Source organism: Lissotriton vulgaris, chromosome 4_1 (assembly GCF_964263255.1).
Source record: "Lissotriton vulgaris chromosome 4_1, aLisVul1.2, whole genome shotgun sequence".
NCBI lineage: Eukaryota > Metazoa > Chordata > Amphibia > Caudata > Salamandridae > Lissotriton > Lissotriton vulgaris.
The window spans coordinates 394,750,848-394,764,593 of NC_141691.1; the positions used below are offsets into that span (position 1 = coordinate 394,750,848).

Genomic DNA, 13,746 nt, shown 5'->3' on the forward strand with positions numbered 1-13,746 from the left:
GAACACTTTAACATTCAGACACATTGCAGAAGAATGTTCTCTGAGAAAACCAAGGACCTGGTCACAGTTGTCTTTCTCAAAACGTCAACTGTTTACAATGTAATTTGTCTTTAGAAAAGAGTATTGAGTGTCCAGATGAAGACTTATCCATGACATATCAAGCATTTTGGAAGGAACTTGATGATTAATCGGCAAAGTGGAAGCAATAGGAACTTCAAAAATGGACATTAAACTCCCAGAAGCCCCTCCCCAGATGTTTTCGAATATCAAGCACACAGAGTAGGTGAGATTAATACAGTGTCAAACAGAGAAGTAGAAAGTTGTGGAAAGTGAGTAATACTTTTTTCTATGAGGGTGTGCACAAGTATATCTAGTAAAGACATTCACAATCATCTAATCTACCGCTTTTCTACTTGTTAAAGTAAACTGAAACAATTTGGTCCACCCTCCCTCATATTCTTTTCTTTGTGTATTCCTTGGTATCAAAGATATATCTTTGTAAATGTTTTTATTATTTCCCTCTTTACAGACTTTTATAGGAGACTGGTGAATGGATTTTGTCCGCTTACTGAAGAAAGAATTCCATATGTGTCTCCTTGATCAAAGTTTTCAGCTGGAAGACATTTTCTCTGAACATTAGTCATATATTTGGTGTATTTGAAAGTTTGCTTATTATCTCTTTTCATCCTCCTCTCAATTAGGAGGATGTATTCTGAAGTATTCATGCACATTTTATCATGCTTTCTATAATCAGTCTCTCTTATTCCACACATCTTGGAGAACCAAGTGAGCTTCATATCTCACTTTCATCTGAAAATATATATGCTAACATTGCTAGCTCTCTGCAATGTTGATTTTTTAAGACATTGAATCAAAATGGTCCCTTAAATGCACTTTGAGAAAACATTTTAGTTATCAGATTCTCATTTCAGTGAAGATCTCACAAGACCATTCATTATTCTGATTATGCAGCACTTTTCTAACTACAATATTGGTTTGAGCCTCCCATAGCCATAAGCAACCCTGCATGTTTTTGTGAGGTTTGTAAAGAGTAGTAGAAATAAGTGTATTTAGTCCACTTCTAACATTCTTGTGTAGTTTATTTCTTTGGTTCCTCAGTTTTCAAATGTATTGCAGATGACCCTCTGGTAGTGAATCCTGCTGCAAGAATTCAAGAACTTCTGTAGTTCTTTCTCTTGTTATCAGTAGAACGAACCTCTCTATTTCTGAGTGTAAATATTCTGGTTTGTACCTTCTAGCTTTAGCATTACTTTTTACTCTGCATGGAGAAAGTTAAAATATGCTTTCATCCAGCGATCTAGAACGGGTCTAGTGTCTATCAAGTAGATTAAAAAAGTTGTGAGACGTACTCTCAGCAGCTCCATAACTTCAAATCCCATGTTAGAAGGTATGGTACTTGGTGCCATTGCTCTGTCCATTTTCAATTTGATAGCCCCATTAAAACTTTCGATTTTCTGAAATAAATGGCATCTGCCGTAATACCTCTTACCCCCTTCTCACTTCTCTACAGTTCTACTTTACCTCGGCTTGTTTTCGTGCTACATCAATTCAATATTCTCTTTGCCTCTTCATCATTACTTCATAATTTCCAATACTGGAAATTAAAAAAAAATCACCAAAAGAACTGAAATAGATTACTACAGCAAACTACAGAACAAAGCTGGTTTAACTGGACATTTCTGCTTAGCATATGATTCCAACTTAAGTGTTGCATACCAGCTGTTTTATTTGATAAACAAAATCTAAGTGCAGTTCCTCTCCTGTCCTTCCATGTGTACAGTGGAGAAAATGTGAAAAAATATATATTTTATGTCTCATGAGTCACAGGAGTCAATGCTCAACAACAGGTGAATGCACTGGGTTCTATCTTCGCTGTTGGAGTCACAAACAATTACAACCTAGCATGACACCATTGGGCAAATCTTGCATTAGATCAATGACCAACTTTTCAGCTACTAAACCATTTCATCTTTAGTCTAGAAGAGGATGGATCATTCTGCCTCTCTATATGGTTCATAAAATTATACATTTTTCCATGATAAGGCACATCTAGAGAAGCTTGAACATTATACAAGCTTAAATACAGAGGGAAATGATGGATCAACCACAGAACTCTCTTTCATCACTGTCTGCCCTAAGCCCTCTTCTTTCTCAGCATTCTACTCCTCCTCACAGCCTCCCCTTATAACGACCAAATGTCTAACACCTAATCCCTCACCCCAAGAAGAACTTGTGGTAAAAGACGAAGAAGAAATAGAAGCTGACCAGTATAGTAGGTAGTCCCCTGAACTCCTCAAAGCAATGCTGTTTGAAAATTGCTGAAAATTGGCAAGACTGGAACTCTTCTGGCTCCTCCTGGTCTGATGACAAAACTGCTCGTAGTCTTGAAGGAAGTTTGGGTCACAGAGGAGAAGAACCTCAAATTCGAGAGAAGCGACACTTGAGCAAAGGTCCTGCTCATCAATGTATATTGCTCATATTAAGGTCTTGCAGTGCTGCAAATCATAAACACAGCTGTACTGTAGACTAGCAAATGCAGATGTTAAGCTGGGCCAGGATGAAGATCTGTTTTACCTACTCTGTTGATGGAGAAAGGCAAGGGAGAAGAAATGTTATCTAGGGGACAGAGACTTAGCTTGTGAAATATTTTCTTATGCAGGTTTAACAGGGATCCCAATGTTGTAACAAGGTTGATGGCTTCAGCCTACTCTTTGTCCCTCCTTTTTGAAAATTAACTACTGCACAATGTAGACCCCCACACAATCAATCAATGTTGTTTTCAGCCCAGCTTATGCAGAACATATTTCAGCTTTACTGTATGCCATTTAGTGACAAGATAACGTATAAAATAATAACATTCCACCTGTTAAGTGGAATAGTTGTGATTTGATACATGTTTTCTTTTACGTATGATGTCAAATGTAGCACAGGATGCTTCCCTTAAATCCATGTGTGCTTTCATTGTCATTGTAGCCATACTGTGACATCATGGTATATGTAGAACGTTTATTGACCATCTGATTTGTACAATCATGGTGAAATGTGCGCCTTGGTGAAAGGTTCTATCAGTAGGTGGTCTGATTTTAGGTGTCAAAAGTGGCATGGCGCATCAGAATTTATGTCTTCCACATTGAGGAACAGCAAAGGGGTGATCAGCCAACTTCTGCTTGTGATATTCTATCTGTTCAGAGTGATTTTGAAGTTTTTGCCCAGTATGTATTCAAAAGGTCTGCAGAGGATACATTTCCCCACTGAAGTTTTAGTCATGCCCAGGTTGCATGCAGCTCCTTTAGCAAAAATATGCAAATAACATTTGAAGGCATCCATATAATGGCAATAGTAGCTACTGCCTTATGGCATAATCACTCATTTACATCGAATCAATCCACACTGATCCCTCATATGCATTATGACCTGCTCTTTTTATAAAGCCTTTTAGTGGCCCATCCAGTGTTCTACTGTGTTTGTCTATTTTTATCCCTCCTTCATTCTCCCAATTCTGTTCAGAGAAGCATGGTTTATTGTTTTGAATTTACCTTTCACTTGTCATACAAAGTTATCTCGGTGCTATTTGGTCCTTGTACTACAACTAATAATATTACATATTATTGGTAAAGGCTATGATGTCTTCAGGCATTGAGCACAGAACAATTTTAGTCAGCTTATCGGAAAGGTTAATTTTGTGGATCGTGAAAAAAGAATGTAACCTGTTGAGACAAATGGAACAAGCATTAGTGATTAGCATTTCCAACATCGTTCTCATGAATCCATCAAAGAGATCCATGGGCAAGAGAAGCTACAATTAAAATGTAGAAAAGCAAGAGAAATGTTCTTTACATTGAAATCAGTCGCAAATCAACAATTTGAATACATTCCATGCCCCGGCTGGTTTGCTGGAAACAAAGAAACTAAAAAGACACCAAGCAGTATACTCAATGGAAGCACATAGGTTGTGGTACTCTTAGATGGAAAAGTCAGTATACTGTACCCTCCTCTACTAGATGCTGAAGTAGTCCGGATATATCATTGCCTTATTTTAAAAAATACAGTTCAAGTGCACCCATTGTCCGAAAGGCTGCTTGGAGTATCCTGCATGGAACAAGTTCCAAAAGACACCTCTTGTGATACCGAGCATAGACTGTTAATTATCAAGGATTGAGTGCTTTGGTGTAGAGTAAACCTTGTAAATCTTGTCCATTTAAATTATATATTATTTATTTTTATTTGAAGAGAAAAGTAGAGAAGAGTAGTATCAAACTAATCAAGTAAAGAGTCCCTCATTATACGTGAAATACACTATATTTAAGTGCAATTATTCAGGGTACGGAAGAAGCTGAGAGTCCAAATAAATGCCTGTGGGTGACAAATATTATTGTTATCTGTAAAAATCTGGAGGGAGCCAAATCTTGTTGCGGTCCTTACATCTGTCAGCATCATATATTTTTTACTCTAAATCATCTAGTCAGAATCCCTCACAAAGTACAACAATTTTCGAAATATTCAATTCAGAGGTAGGAAAACATATATCTTAAAAGTAAACAGTAGCAGAGTAGCACCACACAAGACTTGATGTTTGACTTAGGTCTTGTCAGGTCTCCATTATTCATCCATAAATTGATGAATGCAGTATTTTACATGTGAGTAAATTTACTGCCACCAAAAAAGGGATTCTGTAGTTCTGTCTTATGACGTACCAGTCTTATTCAATTAATATTGATTGTCAGTGAAAAAGTTTATAATTACCTTTTGGCAGCAAAAGCTTTTCCAACTAATGCTTGACCAACTTTATGCATGCTTTAGAAGATCAGGGATGATTCTTTGCTGTACACAATAGCAACTTTGTGCCAACAATCTTTAGAAAAATAGATCTGGTCAAAGCTCTACTGGAGTGAGCTGAGTCTCCAAATAAACCGATGACTGAAGACTGTATCAGATGCTTCTTTCACAAATGTCTCAGTCTCTAAATACTTCCTCTATATTCAGGGCCAGAATCTAGTCCTAGGGTCACCTAGAAAAAGTAAAGCACATATATCACTATTAGAGTTGCGTTATTGGGCCAATAATTTAATATGCTCAACTTTTTAAATTGGTAGTGACAGAAACAGAGTTGTTAGCTGCTAAGACAAAGCAGGAGGAGCAGCAAATTGATCAGAGGAGCAGTGACAAAAAGCAACCATGGACATAAACACCTCATCCCTTCTCGTCTTTATTGGAGATGCAGTTATTTAGGTACTGAATAATTACTTGTGGAACTGCCAATTTAGTAAACTGTGACAAGTGCCAAAATTTTAAGGTTTTGTAAAAGGTATGGAGTCTGGTTATTCTCAAATTGAAAAGCGGATTAGCTAAATAGGTTAACACTGTTGAAGATTATATTGTTTCAAAGTTTGTCAGTTGCTACTTTAGATTTACATAATTATTAAATAATTATGAATTAATGACGACCATATTTTTGTGAAAATTATTCTAAGAAATTGCACTTAAATGCAGCACTGCAAATCATTGCAAACAGCAGAAGAAAAACAATACAACACTTGTAAGAATAAAGTAGTTGAGACTAGGCCGATTGCTAATAAAATGTACTACCTTCAGATCAGAACTAATCTTGCACCCACGAGCTATTATATGCCATTTCGGAAATCTAGATATGAAATTGAGGTAAAACATAAAATGGCAACTCTCAAAACATAGCCTCACTATTGAAAAAATACTATTTGGCAAGCAAGTGAGATTGAACGATGATTGCTAGTTAGATGAAAGGTATGGAGGAGTGTAAAGAGAGAAGAATTCTCCAAAACAAGAGGGAGACATCCATGCCATACTATATAGATTGAAAGCATTGCTGATGCTCAATAGTGGTTAACATTGAGAAACAGAATAGGAGAAATTGTTGAATCAAAGTAAGGAAAGCGCAAACACACATGCTAATGATGCAAGGGAAATGCAATAGACAAATATGGTTAGGAGAAGATGATGGGCAACAGGAGTGTTTTAATTTGAGCAGGTAGGGAGGCAATTGTCAAAACTATGAAAGTGTGCAGAAAACAGCTGCACGCAAGGTTGAGGAATGCCTCTTAGGATTCTTTAATCACTGGGATGCTAATATTCCCAGCACAAACGTCATCTGAGGCACCTAAAACAGCTCTTAATTTATCTTTTCAGAAAATACAGAGGAAAGCAGAGAGTGTACAGATGGTCTACAAGAGCTGTACAAGACTTTGGAACAAGCAAGTCTCTCAGCTTTTGGAGAGCAGCGTCCATCCACCAAACAGGAGTACCGAAGATCTTTTATCAGGAGGTGCAATGACCCAGTTACCAATGAAAAGCTCCATCGCATCCGAGTTCTGAAAAGCACTTTAAAAGTAAGCATTAAGGGGATCCTTGCTCCACTCATCATGGTTAAATGCAAGAAAACATGATAAAAAGATGGACTTTGTATTTGTACAGCCTTTACAACAAACATAGGCACATGAGTGAAAAGCAAACATAAGATACAAAACAACAGTAAAATGTGCCTCACAGAAGAGGGAGATGCATGGTGGGATCACAGTGCTGAAGACAGTACTGCCTAGAGTGGCCAAAAGCATTGCAAAGCTGAGTCGAGGAGATAGCACTACATGTATAGTCCATAACATGTTATAGACAATGTGTAATAAAGTCATGCAAATCACAAAGTGTGATTTAGAATAAATAAAAGGTCTTGTCTGGCACACAGGTGTTCAGAAGACTTGGGAATTCTGGTATCAGAAGTGCACTAAACATCAAGCACATTTACCTTTAGAATGCTCAGACTCAATAGCTCAGATGTGAGAATGAGCTTGGATTATGATTTTTCCATCTGCTATGTGAGTAAGAAATTTGGGGCTTGAGAGAGAGAAAGGGTTTAGGAATCTCATTTTGGACCTAGTTCAATGCAAAATAACTGACAGTAATTGAATTACAATGAGGGAACGTATTCCCACCATTCGCCTATCATAGATCTTCCAATCTACCCTTGTGGAAACATTCACTTACACCTCATCATCTATCCTTTCCATCTCAACCAGTTCTCCACACATACTCAATAACATCATCATGTCATCCGATCTTGACAATGGTTGAAGGCAGATCACTTTTATGGTCTCTTTGGGTGCAACCTCAAATCTGAACATTTATCTAAGAGGAGTGTGTTCTCTTGTAAAGGCGATTCACGATAGACTTGAAATAAAACTCTTTCACAAACTGTTTTTTTCGTTACTCAGAAATGCAATTTCTCCCTGCCATTAACTACTTACATGGATAGGTTATTGTCACTAATGTCTAAAAGACATATTTTTACTTACATAGAGTGTCATCCAAGATTGTTAGGCCCTCTGCATGTACTATATAAAAACTTAACTTAAACTACCCCCTTTAAGTTGCATTGGCAAACAGGAATACACTTCCTAGTTGTAAACAAAGCCTGAAGAAAACCTCATAAACAAGCCCCCTCATCACACTTTTATGACAGCATCAATTATAGAAGTAGGTCTTCTCCAATGTGTGCAAAGCATGCAAATGTTTGGAAAACCTTTCAAAAACTGTTCCAAATAAATGCTTTTCGAACTGCACATTGAATTCCATCCCCTTTTGTAGCATATGCATTTACATTTATTGAAATGAATGAAGAGTGGACGAATCTACTAATGTTCGACACCCTGTGCCCAACTACCAAGGCAATAAGGGTCTAAAGAGTATGGAATATAAAAAGTCAAAGATATCATTACTCGATGGTGAGGGCATATCTGAATCCTGTCACTTGCCTGCCAATTATGTTTACACATTATACATGTTTTTCCTGTTTTTAGTTTCTATTCTTTCTGAATTCTGGTGGGGTTTTATCAGTGTTTTGCTGAGTTTTAAAATTGTGTATATATCAGTGGTCATCAATGGTTTCACTGTTTTGTCAAGCGACTGTATTTTTCAGTGCTTATAAAGAAGTTTGCTTTTAGTACGGTTATCGTTGCGAACCACTAATACATGATATGTAGACAGTGTACATGACATTCCCCATCACCTGGCGGAACTATTGTAATCATTTGCATTTTCTTTCTAGGGGAGCACAAGCTCTTCTGTGACATTTTAAGCTTATAACTGATTGAAATGCATGTCAGTGGTACAGAAAGTGTGTGAAACTACACATAATATCACACCAGTCAATGGTGTGTGAGGGAAAGCAAAACTTTACTTGGCAAATCCCTTTCATGCGCAGAAAAAAATTAAGCAAAATGTTTGTGATATTCCATAAATATCTTAAAAGCATGCATGTAGATTTTTTGCTATGTGCAGAGTCCACACATGTTGAGCTAGGGAAAACAGGAGCAAGAGGAAGAAGTTATGAAAGCCTACTTCACATTGGTCTACCACATCTACAGATTTGATATGTAGTCATATATTTTTGCAAACCAATGTTGAATGTTTACACATTCAAAAATGTTGATTCTTTGAAATGACATTATGGTGGCATAAAGTGCTATGCAAAAACCAATAAAATAACAATTTTGTTGCTCAAGGTCCATTGATTCTATCCTAGCAGACTACTTTTGCTATTAACATTCTACCATTTAATTATTCAATCTTCAGAGTGTTATGTACAGGATCTTACTGAGAACCAGCTTTGAAACTTTTACTGGACTGCTTGCTGACTTTAAGGAACCTAAGGGGGCACGCCAAAATCCTTCTAGGAAACAAGAGCTGTACAGTTCCTTTTACTAAAAAGCTAATTTGAGTTATTTTGTCTGTCTGCAGAATTTGTAGGAGGCAACCGGAGATTCCATGTGGGAATTTCTCCAAAACAAATTACATTTGTAAATTGTAAATACGTTGGTTGTCAAACTATCAATCTTTGTTTACAGATTCATAAAGAGAATCCATCTCTCTGGGGACATTTAAGCTAAAAACTGTGTCAAGACAAACCTAGAGATTACCATTATTTGGTGGGGAGTTCGTGGGGCAGATCTGTACTTTGGGCAAGCCGGCCAGGATGGCAAGTTTCATTGCCATTTACTATCTGCTCCAAACTTCATCAGGCCCCTGCATACCTCACATCACGTGCTCCATATAAGACCAACCCCTCAGGATTTTGTTTTTATTATTTCTTTTAATTTTGTGATTTTTACTAATATCACAACGATTAAAGAAAAATAAAGAGGGTAGTTTCAGGGGCACAATACCACCTTATTGTGCCCGTTCACATTCCTACCACCATCCTCTCCTGGCAATACACATGGCCGGGCAGATGCCGGCCATGCTGTTCCAATTACTGTGATGGAAATAATACCACATCTGTGACCCTTCAGAAGATACTTAGGGCCTTCTTACGATGTGGGGTGGATGGAACCGTTGTGGAAAGGAACCGTCTGACCTCAGGTTGGAGGTTCCGACTGCAGTATTTTGATGCGACTGCCCATGGTGCAGTCGCATACCTCCATTTCACAATGAAAGCTAAGGCCCGCAGCATAAGCTATCCATTAAGAAATGGATGTTTTGAAACATCTCTGCGCCATGTGGCAGGCACAGTGCACGTATGTTAAGGGGGAACCGCCCCATTGCAGATGGCCAGGGGGAAGTGGGCCCTGCTTGGAGCCCCCAATTTCACTTTCTGGTAGCCTTTTCATGCCAGAAAGGCTGGTATGGAATGGCTGTCGAAAACCGGCATCATAATCCTGATGACAGATTCGCCATTATTAAGGAATTATGCGGTCTGTCCGATGGACCGACAGGCTCCTTGAGCCTATTGGAACCATGAAGGAATCCCTTCACAGGTTTACCTTCGACCGCCGTCAACAGCGACGGCAGTCAACGGCGTCAACGGCGGTCGGACTGTAAACCTACAATGTCATGTGGAAAAGCTCCGACCACTGGTCGGAGGCTTTCCGATCAACATAGTAATGAGGCACTAAGTGTATGGAGGTCTTGCTTACCAGGATGACATTGTGTTGTGAATTGAGATGTGGGGGAATGGGTTTATAGACTGGTGCAATTTCCTCAGCCAATACAAAATCTAATTGGCTAAGGGGCAGTCCAAGAGGTTTGAGAGAGACAAGAACTTAACCAGTTAGTGTAATGGCTTCCGTTTTCCTCCAAGGCTGAACTGAAGCATGCCAGTGCTCTCGCAGCCCTATTTACATTTCTACATATATAGCACCTTACTTCGCTACTGCTGTTATTGGTCAAGGCTCTGGAACAACTTTTTTTCTCTTACATCCAGATGCTCACAGCCACTCAGCTCCCAAGTGGGAGGACAATAGACTGTGTCAAAGGAGACGAGTGCACAGGGTTCTCATCCTATCTGGGTGCTGGCACATGTATATTTATAGATACCATGATGCTCACTGTTCCTTGGGTCATTGCAGCCTTCCCACAATGATGCTTGTGGCTTCCCTTTCTCTGGTAGTTGCAGCACGTTTGCCCATCACATTCAGTGTACAAAAATTCACTGTCGGGTGCTTGCCAGCAAAGTAATCTGACAGGGAGGAATGAGCAGAACAGCCTTGTTAAAGAGGTGGTGTGTGGCTAAATTAAAATGGCCAAAACTACCACATAAATGAAATCATTTAGCTGCTTGCATTTGCTGTACTTTGGTGCCGCAAGCGTCAAAGCAGAGCAATGGCAGGCATGAAAAATAAATCTGTGTATCTTGGTTAAAACTGATACAGCTGATTAGAGCATCAGTAGGGTTTTTAGAGGATTGTCAGTTTAAATTGTAAATGGGAAGCTTAGTTATAAAATAAGAACTAAGAACTCATAAATATGCCATTTGGTGGTTAATATATGTTTGGTGATGGTGCGTGCAGCATTTGTGTTGACTGTTTTTACTCTCTGATATGTCTAAGGCCAAAGAAATGGGGGGTTCATTCATTCCCCATATGTTTGCATGTGGAGCATACTTCCTTTGCTTTATATATCTATTCGTCCTCATTTTTTGAAGAGAAGATTAACATAGCTTACGTATGAACACTTCTAAGATAGAAGGAGTAATCAAGCGGATTATGCCTATCTCCTACATTAAGAGGCTAGCGTTAACTTTGGATCAAAGTTCCACTATGCAAGAATTACCACCAGCATAAATAAAGCTGGATGCATAGTTTCTAATGCTGCCTCAAGGGGTGGATGCAGACCTATAAAAGATGTTCAAAAGTAATGATCCTCTGCTTTCACTGAATTATTAGGCCTGCTCAGGAGTCCTAGTGACCCCAAACACAAATCGTTTGAAAACACTAATGTTGAACATTAGGGATGTCAATAAAAGTGCTCCTACTCTCAAATACTAATTTCTCCAATAGGTCAATTATTGGCCAATCCCCATTTCATATTTATAGCTAGAATGATGTGGAGTGGAATGTTCAATCATAGTCAATAACTGTTGAAAAGGATCTACAATCCTTTAAAAATAAATGTTATTTTGTGACTTTCATGTGTGCTACACGAAGCAGCACACATGATAGTGACAAAATGAAATTTTAGGATTGTTTATGTGCAGGAAAGGACACCTTCCTACACATAAACAATCCTCCCCTGCACGCAGACACCCATGCATTAAGGTGCAGGGGTTCCAGCTTTGATGCTAAGATGCTAAACTTAGCGCCAGTGCAGCGGGAAACGCAAGGCTGCACCACATTCTTGTCAATATGGAGCAGCCTTGCCTTTCAGAAGTGGCGGAGAGAGGCATTAAGCCAGGAAGGCTAACGCCTCTCTCCACCACTTCCTTGTACATAACCCCCCAAGTATTTTACCATTTCTACAGCAAAGTCTTTAAGCATAAGATTAGCACAGTGCTATCAATGCTAAGCTGTAAAATGGCCAAAGCCTCTTAATACTCTGGGCACAGTATTACAGCTTTGGATTGGTGAAATACCATCAAAGCCAACCTGAAATGAATAAAAGCAACCCCTGACATGTGTTTTACTCTCATTATAACTCTTCAGAGAGGTATAGCTTTGTCCAGACACAAAGTAGCATCCAGTACAAGGTTCAAGTCAAAACAATACTGTTTCAGGCAAAGAGTGACGCATAAATTATGCAAAAAAAGAAGCAGATAACTCTGGGTAGTTCTCAAGTTTAGGTAGAAAGCAGCTCCAGTATAGAGCACTCTAAACACCAGCAACACTCTAGAGTTGCTCACCTCAAATGTCTGCTTTTCTATCAAAGTAACAATATAACACAGTGTAAATAGCATGAATCAAGCCCCCTAGCAAACATTTAAGTGAAAGGTTATTCCTCAGGCAGACAGAGAAGACACCGCATTACGCGTTTCAATCCATACGGATCTTAATCATATGCAAGTGTGAGATGCACCTGAACGGTATATATACAAGTTATAAACACAAGGACTCAGAAATATAAGTTCATATTCCACACCGCTGTACCTGACTTTTATCAGCACATCAGACCAGATGACAGTGTTGTGTAGTTCTGAATACCCTATACAGTTTCTGCATGTTCAGATAACATAAACTGTGGCTTTAGTGGCACACTGGTTCCGAGCACCCCCACTGGATATGTTAGCCTGTTTGTTTTAGCTAGCTCACAGTGCCACTAGAATCTCCTCTTATCGGGGAGAGAATAGTTTCTGGCAACCTCAGAACATGACAACCCTGATCCCCTAGGATCGTGGAAACAATATACTACCTTTCACTCAGTCACTCGTGCTCACTTAGTTTGTCTCAGAGATACACAGAATAAATAGTCTGGGTGTTTCAATAAGAATGTATTGAACAGTTGTTTTTCTAGTGTAGAACAGATGTGCTGTAACAACCATTAGCAGATATATGATTAGCAGTACTACGAAAGTAAAGGGATGGTACAGTTCTTCCATTTTGCAGTAATCATGAATATATACAAGTACATAAAAAACATGATAATAAGTGCGTATTCCTACGATGCCTCCCTAACTAGATGTACCTAAATGTACCTAGCATCTAGGTAGGTGTTATGCCAAGAATCCCTCTAGGATCTAGTCAACCCCATTACCTGAGAAAGGAGAGAATATGGGACCCCGTCCTGGTCTCAAATTGGACGGCCCATGAGTGATGTTAGACCAGTACGAGCTGGAGTGTCTGCATACAGGAACCTTAACGCATGTGGTCAGTGTGTCAGCCTCGAAGTCACGGTCTCCTCTGTCTTTCTCAGCAAGACATGATGTATATATACCAGCAAGCCTCCCCAGGGGTCCTACCTTGCTGTGTTACTATGTTGGCCTAAAGGATGAAGTTGGGCCTGAACTCTATATATAGAAATTATACAGGAGATGTTCGTCCTGCTGTCAGTCCTGCTGTGCTTCCAAGAAAACTCATGCATAATGTATGAGTTTCGAACTAGAGAAAAACCCACGTTCTGAATGCAGTTTCGTATCCAGGTAAAAGATCAGTCCCTATGAACCGTTATGTATGTAATGTAGGGAAGGATATAGGTGAAAGGTTGCAGTGTTACCTGCGCCTATATAGGGTACCTATATGGAATATAACAACAGTTTTTTTATATTCAGTACCCTTCAAAATATCGTGCTGATGCGCTCTTTCTCAACAATATTCGGGTTATGATCTGAATTATTGCGGTTATTTGGACTTCAATGTTCATAATACTTTGCAGTTGAGTTAAAAAAAATGGTAGAGTCCTTCATTACTAGTTGTTGTCTCAAGCCTTGGTAAGCATAAATAAAACAAAATGCCACCATCATGCCTCCAAAAGGATCCAATTCCATATAGT

General features: G+C 38.9%; 1 protein-coding gene across 1 annotated transcript in view; it reads left to right on the forward strand.

Annotated features, from left to right (window-relative positions):
* The window catches only part of LOC147718790 (connector enhancer of kinase suppressor of ras 2-like), a 1,944,591-nt gene that overhangs the window by 1,834,956 nt on the left and 95,889 nt on the right, over nt 1-13,746 (forward strand). The window contains exon 24 of the mRNA XM_086967239.1: nt 6,184-6,383. Coding sequence (XP_086823365.1) covers nt 6,184-6,383 — 200 coding nt within the window. The remainder of the gene's footprint in view (nt 1-6,183; nt 6,384-13,746) is intronic.